Here is a 19,558-nt window from a genome sequence, read left to right as displayed (position 1 = left end):
CAGAAAAAAAAGTGTTGCAATTACATAGATTGCATGGTAATCAAGGTGGCCAATTGAAACATTAACACCTGCCTCCAATAATAAATAAATAAATAATAAAACTTTATTTATACCCCGCCACCATCTCCCCAAGGGGACTCGGGGCGGCTAACATGAGGCCAAGCCCAACAATTACAACAAGGCAAAAAGAATACAATCATACATGAAAGAAAATACAAAGAAAACAAAACAAAACAGAATATAACAAAAATGAGCCGAACGGGCAGGGCCAAGTACAATGAATAGGATTTTAGAACCCTGGGTGGGATGGATGAGTAGGGTAATGTCTAGGTTCTTGTGGGTTTTTTCGGGCTATCTGGCCATGTTCTAGAGGCATTTCTCCTGACGTTTCGCCTGCACCTATGGCAAGCATCCTCAGAGGTGAAGTCTGTTGTGAGGTTGTGAGGTCTGGAAACAGACCTCACAACCTCTTGGGATGCCTGCCATAGATGCAGGCGAAACGTCAAGAGAGAATGCTTTTGGGACATGGCTACACAGCCCGGGAACTCTTTCAGCTGGCTATGGGCAGCCTCCAGCACCTCCTCTCTCTCTCTCTCTCTCTCTCTGCGGGGATCCTGACCCTAGTGGAAGGCTGCTCGGAGGGAGCCCCTTCAGGTTGGCTCTTCCTCCTGGCTCTGGGGCGCCGTCCCGGCAGGGAAGAAGGAAGCGGCGCTGCACCTGTTGGGCCGCCTGGCTCCCGGCAGGGCAGCTGTTGTGAAGCCCTGGCACGAAGGTGCTTCGCCCCAACCCTCCTCCTCCCAGCCCGACGAGGACAGGTGGGGAAGCTTCCAGCTTGGCAAGCCCCGCGGGCTCCGAGCCAAAGGAAGGAAGTTTTCGCCCAATGCGAGAGAGAGAGGGAGGGAGGGGGCGGCAAAGCGGGTCCTTGGCGTGGAGTGGGAGCCTCGTTCGCGGGGGGAAGTGGGGGTCTGAGTCTCTCCCGCCTGGAGAGAGAGCCCAGCAGCAGCAGCAGTGCCCGCGCTTCTTCTTCTTCCTCCTCCTCCTCCTCCGTCCCCTCCGGACCCGCGGGCAGCGGCTGCGAGGAGCGCCTGCGCACTGCAGGGGCGCCAGATTTGGCGGGAGGGGGAGTGTCCACACATACACACTCACACACACACACTAAAGGGGGAGAGAGAGAGAGAGAAGAGGGCCCTTTGTTTGATGGCATCTGTTTACAGAGTTGACTCTTTCATCTCAACCTGTTTCCTCCTCCCCTCCTTGCCCGCTCCTGAGAAGAAGCACAACTTGGGCGGCGGAGGAGCTGCTGCTGCTGCTGCTGCTGCTCTCTCGCCTTCCTTCTCCAGCGGCTGCAGCAGCAGCACGCCGCCTTCCTCCTCCTCCTCCTCCGCTCCCGCCCACCCGCTTTCCCCCCGGGACTAATGCCAAAGGATGGCCAGGAGACCCAGGCACAGGTAAAGAGGGAAGGAGAGCTTGGCAATGAGGATCTCGGGGGATCGTGGGCGAGGAGAACTCCACGTTCTACGGTTTGCTTCTTAGAGTTTGTGGGTCTTTTTACTTCGGGGATCACAAAGTTGCAAACGGTCGGGGCGCGGGAGGTCTGTCCTCCTTTCTTTCTTTCTTTCTTTCTTTCTTTCTTTCTCGACACCTGTCATGCAAGCTGAGGGTTCAAATCCTCTCCCGAGTTTGCAGAGGCAGCGCTTCTTTTCCCGCTTCCTCCTGCTGCCAACCTTTCCCCAACTTTAGGATCCCTCAAAGTCTGCAAAGTTTTCTCCAGTTGTGCAGGGAAGCGGGAGTGGGCATCGCTTCGGGCCCAGCTCCAGCGCCGAGGTGGGCGCCACGGGAGATCTGGGCCCGCGAGGGGTCGTGCCAATGGTAGGGCAAGCGGGTCAATGTGGGAGCCGTCCCCATTCATCCGCGCGCTCATTCATTCCCGAGTCTTGCAAGCTGGCAAGCAGAACCAAGCGCCTCTCTCTCTCTCTCTCTCTCTCTCTCTCCCCCCCTGGGTGTTTTGTGCAGGACTCCCAATCCCTCGCCCTTCCCGACCCACTTGGCACGCGGGGAGTGTGCCTTGCAGCGCCGTTTGGGGAGAACTTTGCTTCCCCCACCCAAAGTAGAAAAGTATGTAGCGGGGAAAGAGTAAGTGAGTGAGGAAGGGTCTCTTGTCAAGAACTGTCACTGCCTTGCACCGCTTCTTGGGGCGCCGTTTACACTGTGGAATTGAGGCCGATTGGCACCACTTCCCCTGCCAGAACTCAGTGCCGTGGGATCCCAAGAGTTTGGCGAGGCAAAGAACCTTAACAAACTACAACTCTCGCTACTGCACAGCAGGGAGGCTTGAACTTTTTGTGATAGCTGTTCAGCAGTGGAACTCTCTGCCCCGGAGTGTGGTGGAGGCTCCTTCTAGTGTAGGGAGGCTTTTAAACAGAGACGGGATGGCCATCTGTTGGGGGTGCTTTGAGTGCGATTTTCCTGCTTCTGGGCAGGGGGTTGGACTGGATGGCCCACGAGGTCTCTTCCAACTCTAGAATTCTACGGAGGCAGGGCAGTTACAAAGTGGCATTCACCCAACAGTGTGGATCAGGCATGGGGAAACTTGGGTCCTCCCTCCAGGTGGTTTGGACTCCCAACTCCCATCATTCCGAACAGCCTCAGGTCCTTACTTTTTCCCCTTCAGCCGCTTAAGCGTAAGGGCCTGAGGCTGTTCGGAATGATGGGAGTTGGGAGTCCAAACCACCTGGAGGGCTGCAGTGTGACCATGCCTGGTGTGATGCAAGGGTGGGGGGAGGTTGTGGGAAAGCGTCCCCTCGGGCAGGCGCGGCGTGGGATGGTTTCCTTGGGAGCCCCGGGACACTCGCCCACGTGGAGCTGGCCCAACGTGGCTTCCTTTCTCTTTCGCCCTGCGGCGCCGGAGAGGCAGCTTCCTTCCTTCCTTCCCTCTCTCTTTCCCTCGCCTGCTTTCCCCAACTCAGGAAACTCTTCTGCAGTCCCTTTCCCTGAGCTTGACAGCAAAAGGCGGCCCCCAGCCTCCAAAGTTTCCAAGGCGAGAGGGAGCGCGGGGTTTGGGCGCAATGCTGCTGTGAAAGCCAATGAGGGCAGTGCGGAGGGACGGGGGTTAGCGGGGGGGGGGGGAGTGCTCTCCTCTGCACCGCTCCGCCTCGGGCTGAGCAGACCTCGCAAGGGCGGCAAAGCCCTCCGCCCTTAACTCTCTTGCGAGGCGGGCGAAAGGCGCGGCCTTTAAAACGCCACGGCGGGCAGACGGGCGGGAGGAAGGAAGGCAGGCAGGCAGGGAGGGAGGGAGGGAGGGGAGGCGCTCTCCTCCGCTCTTCGTATTTGTTGTGTGTTCTTATTTATACTAGTGGCCCTCTCTCTCTCCCGGAAAGAGGGGGAGTGGTGTGTTGTGTTGTGTTGTGTTGTGTGTGGGGAACGGAGCAGACTGGGGCTCGGTGCTATGGGATGCTGGGAGTGGTAGGGTGTGTTGGGCAGAGAAGGCTCAAGATATTCTAAGAGAGGAATAGACCAACTTGGGCCCTTCCTCCAGGTGTTTTGGACTCCAACTCCCACCATTCCTAACAGCCTCAGCTGAGGGGGAAAAGGAAGGGTCCTGAGGCTGTTAGGAATGGTGGGAGTTGGAGTCCAAAACACCTGGAGGAAGGGCCCAAGTTGGCCCATGCCTGTTCTAAAACCACAACTTCCAGGATTCCACTGTATGGAGCCAGGGCAGTTACAGCGGAGTCAAACTGCAGTATTGCTACAATGGAGATGTCCTTGCAGAAAACAGTCGCTACTGCACTGGTACTGGAACTATATATATATATATATATATAATTATATATATGAGACCCCCCCCCCCCCCCCCCGTGGCTCAGTGGGTTAAACCACTGAGCTGTTAAGCTTGTTGAGCGAAAGGTCGCAAGTTCGAATCCGGGGAGCTGCATGAGCTTCCACTGTCAGCCCCAGCTTCTGCCAACCTAGTAGTTTGAAAACATGCAAATGTGAGTAGATCAATAGGTATCGCTCTAGCGGGAAGGTATGCAGTCATGCTGGCCACATGACGTTGGAGGTGTCTATGGACAATGCTGGCTCTTCAGCTTAGAAGAGATGAGCAACACACCCCAGAGTCAGGCATGACTGGACTTAATGTCAGGGGAAAACCTTTACCTTACTATATATATATATATATATATACACACAGAGAGAGAAAGAGAGAGAGAGAGAGAGAGAGTAGAGTCTCACTTATCCAACATAAATGGGCCAGCAGAATGTTGGATAAGCAAAAATGCTGGATAATAAGGATAATGTTGGATAATCATTATCATTTTACAAATTAAGTCCCAAAACATCATGTTTCACAACAAATCAACAGAAAAAGCAGTTCAGTACATGGTCACATTATGAAGTAGTTACTGTATTTACAAATTTAGCACCAAAACAGACAAGGGTACTTTCTTTTTCCCACGTTTGACTGCATTCGATAATACAGAACATTGGATAAGCGAAGGTTGGATAAGCGAGACTCTACTCTGTGTGTGTGTATCCATATTTGTTTGTATACATGTATATATAAAGGAAAAGCACGAATTAAAATAGTGGGTCTTGTTATTGGGTCAACTTATGTTGGTGATAGCATATGCAAACACATCTGCTGGCAAAAACCCAACCTGAAAATAAGGGAAAAGGTTGGGAGCAACAAACTTGCTAAATGTGGTCTTGTAGTTCTGTCCTGCTTAGGGTACATCTTAACTGTAGGGTTAATGCAGTTTGACACCGCTTTAACTGCCATGGCTCAATGGTATGGAGTCCTGGGAGTTGTGAGTCCCTTCCACACAGCCCTTCCACAATATCAAGGCAGAAATCCCACATTACCTGCTTTGAACTGGAATATATGGCAGTGTGGACTCAGATAACCCAGTTCAAAGCAGACATTGAAGGATTTTCTGCCTTGATATTCTAGGTTATATGGCTGTGTTAAAGGACCCACTGACTTACAACTTGAGCAAGTGAAATAAACCTCTGACTTGACTTTGGGCCCCAAAGAGTGGCCTAATTGTAAAAAAAAAAAAAAGTGCTGTCCAGTTAGAGCTGTTGGATGCCCATCCTGCAGAACGTCACAGTTCATATGTGGCATTGCTTTCAGTGGGGCATGTGGTCCATCCAATGCTAACTTACTCAGAAGAAAATTGATCAATATGCATAACCTTGCTGTCTAAGGCCCTTTACACTCAGCTGAATAAAATCCCACATTATCTGCTTTGAACTGGAATTGAGTCCACACTGCCATATATTCCAGTTCAAAGCAGATAATGTGGGATTTTATTCAGCTGTGTGGAAGGGGCCTTAGACAGCAAGGTTATGCACATTGATCAACTTTCTTCTGTTCGAAACAGATATTGAGGGATTTTCTGCCTTGGTCTTCTGGGTTATATGGCTGTGTGGAAGGGTCCTAAGGTATGCATAACCACAGCAGGTTTGAGTTAGTGGCAGTGGCTTTAATATCACTTCTTAGAGATCATTTTGATGTTAACGAGACTTTTAAATAAGTTTCATGTTTAGGCTGCAATCCTAAACATGAACACTTGGATGTTAGTCTTATTGAAGTCAGTGGGATTAATAAATAGACATGCTTAAGATCAGTTTTGATCAGATCAAGAAAGCTGGCAATCCCTGAAAAACTTGTTATAGAGAAATTCTACACCACACAATGACATATTACTATTGATTCATTGAAGTTGTACTTAGTCAGACAGACTCTCTAAACTGATTAGTAAAATCCATATGCAGTGATGTAGGACAGCCCCTTCTGACCTTTGACAGGTGGTGACACTGAGCAGATTTTTTGTTATGCTTTAGGACTGGACCCTTAAGGGTTGTTATGTATATAGTCCTTAAAACCATGCAAGCTTTTTTTGTGATCCTTAAAGCGTTGTGAAGCAAATTGTTACTAATTCTGTTTTACATGTGAGAAAACTGGCTGAGATGTAACATATTACCAAAGGCCACCTAAGTTGTATTCAGACTGTATGACATTAATGCCTATGTTGTTTTAATCTGCAGGTGGAGGATTAAATGTTTACTCTTACTGTCGGTAGACATAGGAGCTAGCAAACAGGGCAAAAGGGTTGTAAGTGCAGCCTTTTCACTGGCAGGGTATACTTTTAAAGAAGTTAAATAGGAATAGTACTTGCAATCTGAAATAATAAGAGTCTAGTAAGAGATGCATCATATGAGTCTGCTGCTGATGTGTTCCCTCACTAAGCCTATGGCTGAGCTTGGATTCAAATTTGAAGTAACCAAAGCTGATTCTTCACTCCTGTCTAGTTTGTTTCATAAGCCATACAATCTCAAGCAGTAGGTTTACCTGATGAATGGTGTGATAATCTAATTTTAGTTTGTATTAAGAGTTGAGTGTAATTGGTAGCCTTATTTTGCATTTAGTAGCGATTTGTAGGCTGTCAATTTCAGTATATGCATGTCTGTGATGTTGACAATGCCAGAGATTCTGTAACTTTAAATTGCATTGTGTGTATCCACATGTTTTGGAATGCACTGTTACGTTTTGCAGAAATTCAGTCTTTTACATGAGAACAATTAAACTGCAGCCTTTGAACCACAAATTCTGGGTAATCTCATTGACTCGACACTCCCTCCGCATAACAGCTTTTAAGGCACTCAGTCTTAAATATTAGATTTTTAATTGTTCCAATGGTAAGACAAGATCACTATAATGTGCTTATTTATCAAACACGTTTTTTAAAATTTTTATTTGAAGTTTATCTCTTTCATGTGTCACTATAATTAGCCCTAAACCATCCATATTTTCTGTTCTCCTGTAGATACAATCTGTAAGCTGACATTTCAAAAGTTATGTTTATGTTTTAAAGTTAGAAATAAAGCATTGCACAATAGAACTGAAGTACGGCAACATCTGTTGCAAAACGCTCTTAATTTTTCTAAACTGGAAGGGTTCGAGTGGGTGTTTGTGTATTATTCTACTCATACACTGTTTTTGGAGGAAATATCCTAGGGCAACCACTTTGTGGAAAATATGTCAGATGGACTTGAAATAAGAACACTGTTTATGATGAAGCAGTAAGATTGTTCACTTCAGTGCTATGACAATTTTAGATATTACACTTCTCCTCAGTTGTACCTGCACTTGGCCAGAGTTTGTTGATACTGCTCTTCATTTACAAAACAAGCCGATCACTTGATGTCCTTATGTTTTCATTTGTTTTGAGAGGCCTTTGCCCTTGGATATTTAAGGCTGTAGATTTGTGCTTATGTCTAGGCTGACCCGTGTGTGTGTGTTTGTGGAAACAAGTCACACTGTATTTCTAGGACTTGCTTTCTTCTAAGTAATTTTGGACTTTAAGTACTATTCTCAAGGGTTAGTGGGCATGGGGATTTTACTTCTTTTGGCCCTTCTACACAGCCTTACATCCCAGAATATCAAGGCAGAAAATCCCACATTATCTGAGTGTGGACTCAGATAACCCAGTATTGTGAGATTTTCCGCCTTGATATTCTGGGATATAGAGCTGTGTGGAAGGGCCCTTTGTTGCATGACTTCAAATTGTTTCTGACTTATAGTCACCCTATCGCAAACCTAACACAAGGTTTTCTTAAATTAGTTCAGAAGGTGATTTGTCTGCTTTCCTCTCAGGGCCCCTCCACACAGCCATATAACCCAGAATATCAAGGCAGAAAATCCCACACTATCTGCGTTGAACTGGATTATCTGAGTCCACACTGCCATATATTCCAATTTGAAGCAGATAATGTGGGATTTTATTCAGCTGTGAAGAAGGGGCCTCAGGGTGAAAGCGTATGACTCACCCAAGGTAACACAGTGAGTTTCCAAGGTTCAGTATGTATTTAAAGTCTGCCCTTGAGAGCCTGAGCACCCTTCTACACTACCATATAATCCAGAATGTCAAGGCAAGTTATCCACATTGTCTGCTTTGAACTGGTTTATCTGAGTCTACACTGCCATATAATCCAGTTCAAAGCATATAATCTGGATTTTAGACATCTGTGTAAAAGGGGACATAGTGCAGTGTGTAAACCACTACACCACACTGGTCCATTTTCTTGGCATTAGCCCAGTTGAATTCAATAGGCTATTGGCCCTTTGACACAGCCCTATATCCCAGAATTTCAAGGCAGAAAATCCCACAATATCTGCTTTGAACTGGATTCTGAGTCTACATTCAGATAATGTGGGATTTTTTTGCCTTAAAATTCTGGGATATAGGGTGGTTGTGTGGAAGGACCCTATGAGTTTTCAATTGCCTGACTGAACGTTACCGAATTTAGATCTCTGTGACCCACCATATATATTAATATATAAGTTGACCATATGCATAAGTCAGGGGCTGGTTTGGTACCCAAAATAATGGATTTTGAAAAGACCCATGGGTAAGTTGAGGGTCATTCCTTGAAGGAGGGGAAGCACCAGTGCCTTGACTTCTGTCGCCATTTCCTCAGCCAGGCATTCAAAAAGGCTAGAAGTGGTGCCACAGTGGAGAGACTTGGTGCTTCATTTAGTTTTTCCTGGGGCAGACTTAGGCCCCTTCTACACCATCAGATAATGCAGGTTATCACAGCAAAAAATCCATATTATCTGATTTGAACTGGGTTATCTTAGTCTGCACTGCCATGTAATTAGCAGATAATGTAGATTTTATACAGCTGAGCAGAAGGGGCCTAAGCTTTCATATTTCACCACTCTACTCAAAGTAGGCTATGTTTCCTTTTTGATAAGCTACAGTACTCACATTGACATGGATAAGTCAACCCAAGATTTTTCAATTGACTTTTTGACTAAAATTTATAGACTTACATATGAGCATATAAGGTATTTATCCTTATAGTATTAAGAGGTAATCTTATAGACTTACACATGTGCATATAAGGTATTTATCCTTATAGTATTAAGAGGTAATTTTTCATAGGAGGGTTGATTGTTCATGCTACTTTATAAACTAGGTGAAACATAAGAGCGTTTTTCAAATAATCTGGCAAAAGTCAAGGATTTTGAGTGTGTACTTGGGCAAAGGACACAGCCTCTGTATTCTTTATTGTCCTCAGCATTGTATTTTAATGTGAAGCCATCATTGGTTGAACGGCTGCCAAATGTGTAATTTGCCACTGATCTAACAGTATGAGCAGGTCTAAACATGCACAGTAATAAGAAGGTTGCCAGCCTTTTGCTTGTATCTGTGGATACCAAAAACAGCAGAACCAGTTCAGAATACTAGAATAGAATGTAGAACAAAATCTTGCAATGCAAGTTTCTGAACAATTAACCCAATAACCTTTTCAAAGCCTCGTGTGTTTTCCTAGATTTTTTTTGGTGTAAATCCTGTTATAATGAGTCTTGGTATTCTGTACTATTTTGCCTTTGTGATCTCTTTCTTCAGTATATATAGCAGTGATGATGAAGATGATGATCTTGAAGCGTATGATCATGACTACGATGGCCTGTTGCCCAAAGGTGGAAAACGTCATTTAGGAAAAACCCGGTGGACCCGAGAAGAGGTAAATAGCAGCTCAAAAAGTGTGAATATCCATGCCTCAGTTGCCATAGGTTATGCAAACATATGTTGCTATCATGCTAATAAACTTAAAAGTTGAACATGTTTTGATTTTAGTAAGCTGCCTTGGGTTAAGTTGTGCACAAAAAGGCAGTATCTATTACTGTTCCAAAATACACCATTTAAAAGTTACACAGTTTGAGACCAATCTTTTTAAAAAGTCTTTGTGATCTAAGGAAAGCAGGTTCATATGTGTCCATCAAATATTTTGATATGGGCATTGTAGCATGGAAGTGAAATGAGAGCAGAGGAAGACAGAGAAGCAATAGTGAGTGTCAAAATTTGGAAAGTAGTAGACTATTGAAGAAATTTTACGTTTGGCCCATTTGGAAACCTGTGGGGCAGTGTTTCTTGTTTATTTTCCAGTTTTCAAACCCTTTCTCATGCATATGAGTAGAAACAGTAATCATTCTGTGGATGTTTATGGGGGAACAAGGAGGTTCTGGGATATGATGCAACGTCAGCCTCTTCTAGGTTGCATGGCTGAATTTGTTGTACTGCTAAATGCTTGTTTGAGATAACTGATCAACCTTTTTGCATGCAAACTGGCATTTCACACCTAATCCAAGGTTTACTTAAGCCACTGGAAACATTACTGAACACAGTATGCTATTTTGATGCATATGCTGTGTTCCAGAGGAATCAAACAATTTCATAGTAAATGTGAATATTTTGTGATCATCCTTTTAAGTCTTCACAATCCATATTATTGCCACATTTTCTCATTTATAATTGTTGCCATACAATAAATAAAGACTACAGCATCCTACAAAAATATATCTTTGAGCCCAAATCATTTAATCCACTCTACCCCCTTCATCACCAAACATAAGGTGTTACAAGTGGAATAGTACAAGGCCAGCTCCATTCTCTTAGCTCTCTCTGGGGTGACCATTGGGAAGGCAATTACTTATAAGATGAAGGAGTTTGAAGCTCAGGCTTTAAAAAAAAACTAAATGATGTAAAGTTGGTCCCCTTACTAAAGCTCTCAGGAATTGTTGGTAAAATATATAACCCTAAACTGTAGGACTGAAGCTCTGAACAACTGAATTGCATTTCTGGAACTATCAGTTCTTAAAATATGGAGTAGTGACTTCCCACTAATTTTGAATACACATTCCTCTTGTAAAGTCACATTTTTTTTAAAAAAAATAGTAACTTTGATTAATGCTCTAATATTTATTTTCAGTAGAAATTGCTATATTAAAAACTCCCTTTGTGATTGTCAGATTAAATTATTATTGAAACTTGTTCTGTTTTTGTGCAATCATTTACCATAATGTAGGTTCACTAACTAATGCTAGTAAATAAGCATTTAACAAATGCTTCTGTTGTTATATTCTTCTGATACTTTTAGATAGCTTGTCAAGGCTATGGTTTTGTTTCCTAAACTCTTAGTTAAGATTATTGGGTCACAAGGACGCAGTTCTCAAAACAATTTCATTGGATTAGTGGGATTATCAGAGAATCTGCTCAGAAGGCATTTGGAGACTTTTTTTCTGCTCATATCAACCAACTAATTTAAATGATTGTGGAATATAATAGCTAAAGCAGCAGCCAGAGCATTACACCTGAACATTGTTTCTATATGGTGGCTTTATGCATCTTTGCAAGTAATGATCAACAAAGAGATCTTGACTTTGTGGTGAATAGCCAGTGAAACTTTTGACACTATGACTGTTATGAAAAAAAAAATTCCATGTTGGAGATGATTAGGAAAGAATTTGGAAATAAAACTGTCAGTATCATGATGTCTTTATATAGCTTATGGTGTAACCATACTTGAAATACTGTACAGTTTGGATCACTCTACCCCAGAAAGAGTATTGAAAAATGTACAGAAAGGGGTATCTTTGAATGAATTTTCTCACTACTGTGGACAGGATATAATGTAGCTTAAAGGGTGAGGGAGGTGAATTAGTGGAGGACATAACAGAAGTATGTAAAACCATTCGAGTGGAGGAAGTTGATAGGAAGAAATTTATTCACTTACAGTATTAGAACTTGGGGTGAAGCTGAACAGTAAGAATTTCATGGCAGATACAAGGAAGTACTTCTCCACACAATACATGTATGCTTAAAATATTCATTGTCACAAGATGTAGTTAAGGACACCAAGTTGGACAGCTTTAGAAAGAGATGAGACAAATACATGAAAAACAAGTCTATCCATGACTACTAGTCATGGCCATTGTATAACACCTGAAATACTAGAAATAGTATACCTCAGTAGCCAGGAAACATGACCTCGAAAGAAGGGTACTTTCGTGCTCTTATCTAGCTTATGAACATCAAGATCACCACTGTGGAAAAAGTGCTGGAGTATACTGTTTGGTCCACAAAGTTCTTACGTTCTTCGTGTTTCAAAGCCCACCACACTTTACATTGGCCCATTTGTTCATATGGCCATAGTTTCACTATGATACCTTCTGTTTGGAGTAACATTGCACGTGATCACTTTATCTATGCAAAGGCTTAAGTATTTTCAGTGGACCTGAAGGACTGCACGAAGGGCTTAAGTATTTTCAGGTCTGTTATAGAGCAACTCATATTTAGGATGTCTCGAATAGATGAGAAATTCTGTCATCCCAAGAGAGAAAGCTGGATTGTTATTAAATAGAAATGCAGCTGTTTACAAACACGTATATGTATATAGATTACGTCATGTTTGCTAAAACGATGTAATAGTGAACTTCCTTCATAATATGTATATTGAGGACTATATGGATGATAATGATAATATTTATTTATATCCCATTTTTTTCTCAAAGTAGCCCACAATTTGAACTAACAACATAATACAAATGTGCAAAAAGTGGAATTAAAATGGAATTAAACTATGTTTAGTATTATAACAATTTCCACTTCAAGTTATAAGAATAAAATGCAATTAAAATCATAAAAAGTTCAGTTAAAACATTATAGCAACTCCTAGCCTACTATTTAAAAAAAACTTTTTGGATAACTTAGGCCTCTTCTACACAGCTATATAAAAATCAACGTTATCTGCTTTGAACTAGATTATATGGCAGTGTAGACTAAAGGCCCTACGACACAGCCATATAACTCAGAATATCAAGGCAGAAAATCTCACCATATCTGCTTTGAACTGGATTATATTAATTCACACTGTCATATATTCCAGTTCAAAGCAGAAAATGTGGGATTTTATTCAGCTGTGTGGAAGCGACCTAAGATAATCCAGTTCCGATCAGATGACCTGGATTTTCTGGCAGTGTAGAAGGGGCCATAACCTCACCAGTTTTATTGTAAGATAAAAGATACAGGATGGAATCCGGAACAGAGAAAGTCGTATTTGAATCCCTGGTCAGATAAGGAAGTTGATTGGATGGCTTTCAGCAGATTATTACATATTTTATACTAAGTATAGGGGTGTTGTTCAAATACCAGTGGTTGAATTCATCTTTCTTCTGATTCTCCTGGAGTGATTCAGACAAAAAAGGACTCCCCACAAATTTGGGTGTTGGAGATAAAGATCACCCACAATGACTATATACCCATGCAGGTTGTGGGTAGGCCTAAATGTTTGTATTCCAGTTACGATCTCCCAAATGTAAATGTCATAACCACCTGCCAACTGTGAGGGAGGATACAATTTTTAGACCATGCAACCAGAAATTTCTCATTTCGTATATATAAAAGCAAAGATGCTGTCCTGTTCTGACAACTTACCCCAAGGTCAATGTGGAGTGGCAAACACCTGATCAGCCCTGGGATGATTTAGACTGCCACCATTCTAACCACTATGGAGGTGTGGAGTCCCGATTGTTCTTCAGTGCCATTTCTGGTTTGGCATCACCAGACTGTCACCCCTACCATTCCCAACCCCCCCCCCAATAATTCTCATCACAATGGACAGCAACAGCAGCATGAGTCATGCCTGTTGATCACCACTTGGATTGACATCAACCGGGGTGCCAACGTGACAAGGAAAGGGGAGAGGAAGAATTGCCCACTCCTCTCCCCCTCACTTCTCCGGTTGCCTAATTGCTCCAGCCAACAATGATCTATGTCATGGCTGCTGGCTGCCGCAACAAGGAGAAATGGGGGGGGGGGGGGAGACAGAGAGTGCCATCTCGTGTCTCTAGGCTGGCAGAATCCATGGAACATGGGATGGCTGTGTAAATAGTTGCAGCCATTTCCTTCACAGAACCGTCACATCTGTAATGAGCCAAAAGTTGTGGTTTACTCAGGATTGTGGGGGATAATTCAGAGCAATCCATCAGTTTGGTCAAAGTGGTTGAATGCTGCATTCCTCAGCTTTGGCCCAGATCAACTCCATTCATCATTTAGATGCAATGGAGCTGATTTGCAGGCCCTTTGCATTAGGTGGTTAGTGTAGATGTGCCCTTAGTTTTCATCTTTGTAACAAAACGAGAAAGTCACTTGAGTTTTAATTGTCTTTTCTTAACGTCTTAGGATGAGAAGCTAAAGAAACTTGTGGAGCAGAATGGCACAGAAGATTGGAAAGTTATTGCCAATTTCCTTCCTGTAAGTAGACCTAGTTTTCTGTTTATAACCACACATTTATCAGTGGGCGAGAGAGGGAAGGTTATTACATAATTACAGATGGGGACTTAATCCAATTATAGCAATTAGGGAGGCTTGCGGAACTCTCTACCTTGCATGTTCACATTTAAATTTCTTTCTTTCACTTCTCATATGAAATAGTAGAAGAAAAAATGTTAAAAGCCTTTGGAAGGGGATTTCATGTACAACAGATGGTTGGTACATCGAATATATCAGTAGAACAAAAAAGCCTCAGCAAAGCCTCAGCACAGGATGGAAACAGACTTTGATCAGTCGTTGCTGTTGCTTATTAAATCTACAGTTTTGCCAGTAATTTTTTGATGTAGTTGTTGAAATGGTGCAGTTGAAGTTTATAATTTATTTATTTTTAAATAATAGCTGGTATGCTAACATGTAACTATGCTTGTATCTACACGATAGCTTTGATCAAAAATTAAAATGGTATCAATTATGGAAAGCTTTTACAGTTGAAGCAACCAATGTGCAAATCTTCTGTGGACCCACAGTTCAATTTTACCTGTTTCAATAACACCATGCTTGTTTTCTGAGTCTGTTAGTGATATGAACAATAAGATATAACTTAAACTTTTTGTTCTAACTACTCCCCTCTTCTCCATTTAACCCTTTTTTATGATGTGGTAGTCAATCAACCCATACCTCTTTCACTGGGGACATGTTAAAAATAGCTTTTCAGTATGAGCCAAGTATGACCTCTTGAGTCACTAAACTAGTTCACTCTACTTTAAAAAAAATCTGTGTCTTTTCCCCCCCTTTTCACAGCCATTCAGTTCCATATTTCACCAGATTTTAACATATTTGAGCCTTTTACCTCTCCCAGCAGTTGTCAGAGTTCACCCTCCTACTTCTGTTTGCGGGGACTCGATGCCATTCTGTTTTCATTTGTAAGCAATTAGGAATCCCATTTCAGAATTTTGAAATTAATAACTTCTGTATGATAATTAGGGGGACCAGACTGTGAATTAATGAACTTCAGTGTTGGAAGGACATTCCTAGATATCCCAAAACCAGCAAGAGGTCTATCTTCATCCTTTGCTTCTGTTGCAGTATATCCTCAGGCTAGGTCTTTTACCTGAGCCCAAGCATTAAGCTGGGTCTTCAAAGGGATGGATGATTTGGAGAGTAAGCCTACATATGAATAAATAGTTCAGTATTGCAGCAGTATAACTCAGAAACACAACTGTACACATAAGTTGAATGGCTTAATTATTTCATGCATGGGCATAATTTATGGACTAATTAGTTGGGTTTTGTTTATTTATTTTAACACTATTAGAACCGAACAGATGTACAATGCCAACATCGATGGCAGAAGGTTTTAAATCCAGAACTTATCAAAGGCCCATGGACTAAAGAAGAAGACCAGCGGGTAAATAACAAAGTGATTAAAATCTAATTGTTGTGCCAGCATGAAACCTTGTGCACTTAGCCACAATTATTAACCTAATATGTGCACTTAGTATTTGTGTCTGTGGGCATTTTGTCCCATATGTAAGCCCCTCTGAGTCCCTTCAGGGTGATGGGATATAAGAATAAAGTTGTTATTAGTAGTAGTATTTTTGGTTTTGATCTATTTGCATGTTGTTATATAATTGATCATTGTAAATGGTAATATTTTTATAACCTATCTTTACTTTAAATCATTCCTGGAGTGTGCTGTGCTTACAGATCAAGACCCTATCCCGCACCAGTGTATATGGAATAATTGAGACATTGAGCTATGAGCCAAAAAGTCCCTTACTCAGTCACAACTTCTTTAGGCAAGCTGCTTTTGTTAAGTCTCTTTCCTTCCAACTTTTATTTGGGGGTATGCGTCGAGTAGAATAAGGTCATTAAAAATAATGTCTCTTCCTACAGAGATTCCTTTGGGGGTTTTTTTTTTTAGTTATTATTACCCTTGAAAATCTTTCCCAGTTAATAATGAAATTTGCCTTATGGGGTTTTTGGATTTGCTTTGTCAAATACCCACATACAATATTAACTGTAAACCTTTCAGCAATCTAAAAAGATGATGCCTCTCCCAATTAGCTGAGTAGTAGTTTTTATGGTCATCATTTTTGACACAAATACTCAACAAAGTTACAGACACCAAGCTGTTAATAGGGGAGGCATTTTTTCATCTTTTTCAACTTCTAAGATTATATCTATGGTAGTGTTCACATCATTTAGAAGTGAGGAATGTTTTTCCTCTTCAGAATTATTGCTTTATTTATGGTGAAATTCCAAGCATGATCCTTTTATTCAAAAGGGAGGGCCACTGTGTTTGATAGGGCTTTCTTGTAATAAGGTGTGTTTGAAATTTAGCTTTTATGAGTTAAAAACACTAGATGATATCACAGAGTGTCCATATTCAATTCTTTTCTTGTGAAACTTTATTTGGGTCCCTACAGAGCAAGTGGGGGTGGAGAGGAGAGAGGATACCCCATAATATGACTGGAAGTCTGTTCATGCAGTGTTGGAATTCACTCATATGATTAATCATCTAATTAGGTGACTCTCGTAATCTTCACTGACATTAACAAGAATAATTACAGTTGGGTCCCTTCTTAATGCGAGACAAAGCTAGAGGTGGTGTTTTTGTGCTTGTTTGAAGGTAATAGAGCTTGTGCAGAAATACGGCCCCAAGCGTTGGTCTGTCATTGCTAAGCATTTGAAGGGAAGGATCGGAAAGCAATGCAGGGAGCGGTGGCACAATCACCTGAATCCAGAAGTCAAAAAAACCTCCTGGACTGAAGAAGAAGATAGAATTATTTACCAAGCACACAAGAGGCTGGGAAACAGATGGGCAGAAATTGCAAAGCTGCTGCCTGGAAGGTAATGAAAGGGAGAGGTGTTTCAAGGAAAAGCTGGGATTCTGTGTGTATGTGGGGGGGGGGGGGGGGAGTATGAGACTCTTTGACATCTTCAGCAGAACAAATATACCATGTATTAAATATAAAACATTGTATATGACAGGGCCAGATTTGAAACATTTTCTGTTCCTGGTTTTAAAGTGATATTTCCTCTTTAATTGTGCGGTACTTACTTTGAAAGTAGTTGTTATAATCCAAACACTTCGTTTTTGTGGCTTCCACAAACTTTGTTGAATTGGTTGAGACTTTATGACAGACATGGGCAAACTTCAGCCCTCCAGGTGTTTTGGATTTCAGCTCCCACATGGTAGCCTGTTAGGAATTGTGGGAGTTTAAGTCCAAAAGATCTGGAGGGGCAAAGTTTGCCCATGCCTGCTCTATGAGATATTCATTGAAAAACTATAGCAAAGTATGCTGCAGGATGTCCTGCAAAAGCAAAGTTTTTTCAGTTTAATAAACTTTCCCCATGTTTTTATGATAGAACAATTAGAAATGGCATTTTAACTCAGGGACAAAAACTGTGTTAAATAGTGTTATTCTTCCCCAAACTTGGTGAAAAAGACCTGCACTCATGTTTTGTTGCTAATATTAGAAAGGGTATTTGATTTTAATAACAGAAGATAAACTATGTATATTGATATGAATAATGAATTTCAGTCATTTTGCCATAACCACATACTATAAAGCTGAAAACCAAGCAGAACTACACTGTATAGTAGGCTTGAACTCCCTAGATTGAAAAATACCACAGAGGTAACCATTTTTGCACCGTATTTGTGCAATAGGGGAATACTCAGCATACCTTTTGGAATGGCAGTGTGCATTTCACAAGTTCAAAAAACTGGTTCAGTGAAGAATTAGGAAGTTGCTCCACATACCTGTTACATCATATGCTAAAGATGATGTATAACTGTAGTGATTAATTTCACCAAGAGGAATAGAGTATGAGAGAAAGATAATGCACCTAGCTTCAGATTTGGAATCAGTAATGTAGGGAAACTTACTTTGTTTGACACCATCTTTCTTTGTTAGGCTTCATAGTGTGTGTGTGTGTGTGTGTGTGTGTGTGTGTGTGAAGTCAATTGAAAGAGAGCCTGGATCTTTGCATAAGCCAGTCTGAGTCCCTCTGTGGAGGTTGAGAAGATCGAGATATAAAAGTTTTAAATAATTAATTAATTAAATAATTAATTAAATAAATAAAATATTCTAAAAAACAGTGAAAGCAAGAAGTATTTTGTGAATTTGCAGAATCGTAGGCCATACGAGTAGAATCACACAATGTGATTTGAACACTGTTAAATTTCACAAGAGATTCCTAGATGACTCTGGAACTGTTTTGTGTAAATGACTGCCTCTTGCTAATTAACCATAATCAAGCCTGGAAACACTTTTCTTCTCCATGTCTGGTTATTATTATTGCTATTATTTTGTAGAACTGATAATGCTATCAAGAACCACTGGAATTCTACAATGCGTCGAAAGGTTGAACAGGAAGGTTATCTTCAGGAGTCTTCCAAAATCACCCAGTCTTCAATAGCCACAAATTTTCCGAAGAATAACCATTTAATGGGCTTTGCTCACACTCCAGCTTCTGTGCATCTATCAACAGACACTCAAGCCCCAGTTACAAATGAGTACTCGTATTACCATATTTCTGACACTCAAAATGTAAGTTCTGTGAGTTCAATGAGTTAGTAATTAGATTTCCCAGCAACTGATAGATTATAATGGTAACCCATAGTAATGATTGAGAAGTGGTTGTATGTACATAAATTTATATATACATAATTGAATACTTAAAAAAAAAACCTTCTGACTCAATAGTTCATAGTTTCATATAGTTTTTTCAGAATTGTTATTAGATCATAATTTGTTTTATTATATTATAATTTGTTTTAAAATGTTTTAAGATTCAATATTTTTTTTCTGTACTCATTTTTGATCCTGTCAACCCTCTTGAATCCAGGGAGTAAGGTGGGAAATAGATCATATGACCATCCATTGATCCACTAACTTGCTTTTACAAAGGGATTTGAATGGCTGGGAAGAGTATGTACTGTGATTTCTCAGTTTAAATTGCAGTCCTGTGTATTCTTACTTAAGAATCAGTTGTGTTGGATACAGGGATACTTATTTATGTGCTAATGTACATAGTATTGCTCTGTCACGTAGCCATCCTGTATACGCTTACCTGAACGTTATACACCTTAGGTTCATCTGTACTGTAGAATTAATACAGTTTGACACTACTTTAACTGTATGCGCACAATGCTATGAAATCATGGGACTTGTAGTTTCACAAGGTCTTTATCCTTCTCTGCCAAATATTACTAATGTCTCACCAAACTACAAATCCCATGATTAATTAGCATTGAGCCAATACAGTGAAAGTGATGTCAAACTGTATTAATTCTGCAATGTAGATGCACCATGTGTGGGCTAAAACCAGATCCAAGTAGATTCATAGGATTGCTCTGTAACGCATTTAGCATAAGATTAATCAATTCTGCCAAACAGTTTTACCTTTTAAGTAATTGACGGTCAGTA

The 19,558-nt window shown here is 41.4% G+C and overlaps 1 protein-coding gene across 4 annotated transcripts in view; it reads left to right on the top strand.

The window, feature by feature from the left end:
- Positions 1–1,177: 1,177 nt before the first annotated feature.
- MYB (MYB proto-oncogene, transcription factor) overlaps positions 1,178–19,558 on the top strand; it is a 39,376-nt gene continuing 20,995 nt past the window's right edge. For all 4 annotated transcript variants that reach the window (XM_060776572.2, XM_067466594.1, XM_060776570.2 and 1 more), the window contains exons 1-6: positions 1,178–1,448; positions 9,417–9,534; positions 14,031–14,102; positions 15,436–15,528; positions 16,753–16,973; positions 18,445–18,679. In XM_060776572.2, coding sequence (XP_060632555.1) covers positions 1,426–1,448; positions 9,417–9,534; positions 14,031–14,102; positions 15,436–15,528; positions 16,753–16,973; positions 18,445–18,679 — 762 coding nt within the window. In that variant the 5' untranslated portion in view covers positions 1,178–1,425. The remainder of the gene's footprint in view (positions 1,449–9,416; positions 9,535–14,030; positions 14,103–15,435; positions 15,529–16,752; positions 16,974–18,444; positions 18,680–19,558) is intronic.

This window comes from Anolis sagrei, chromosome 1 (assembly GCF_037176765.1).
Source record: "Anolis sagrei isolate rAnoSag1 chromosome 1, rAnoSag1.mat, whole genome shotgun sequence".
Classification (NCBI taxonomy): Eukaryota; Metazoa; Chordata; class Lepidosauria; order Squamata; family Dactyloidae; genus Anolis; species Anolis sagrei.
The sequence above is the reverse complement of the archived record's forward strand: the minus strand, read 5'-3'. Positions and strand labels throughout refer to the sequence as shown.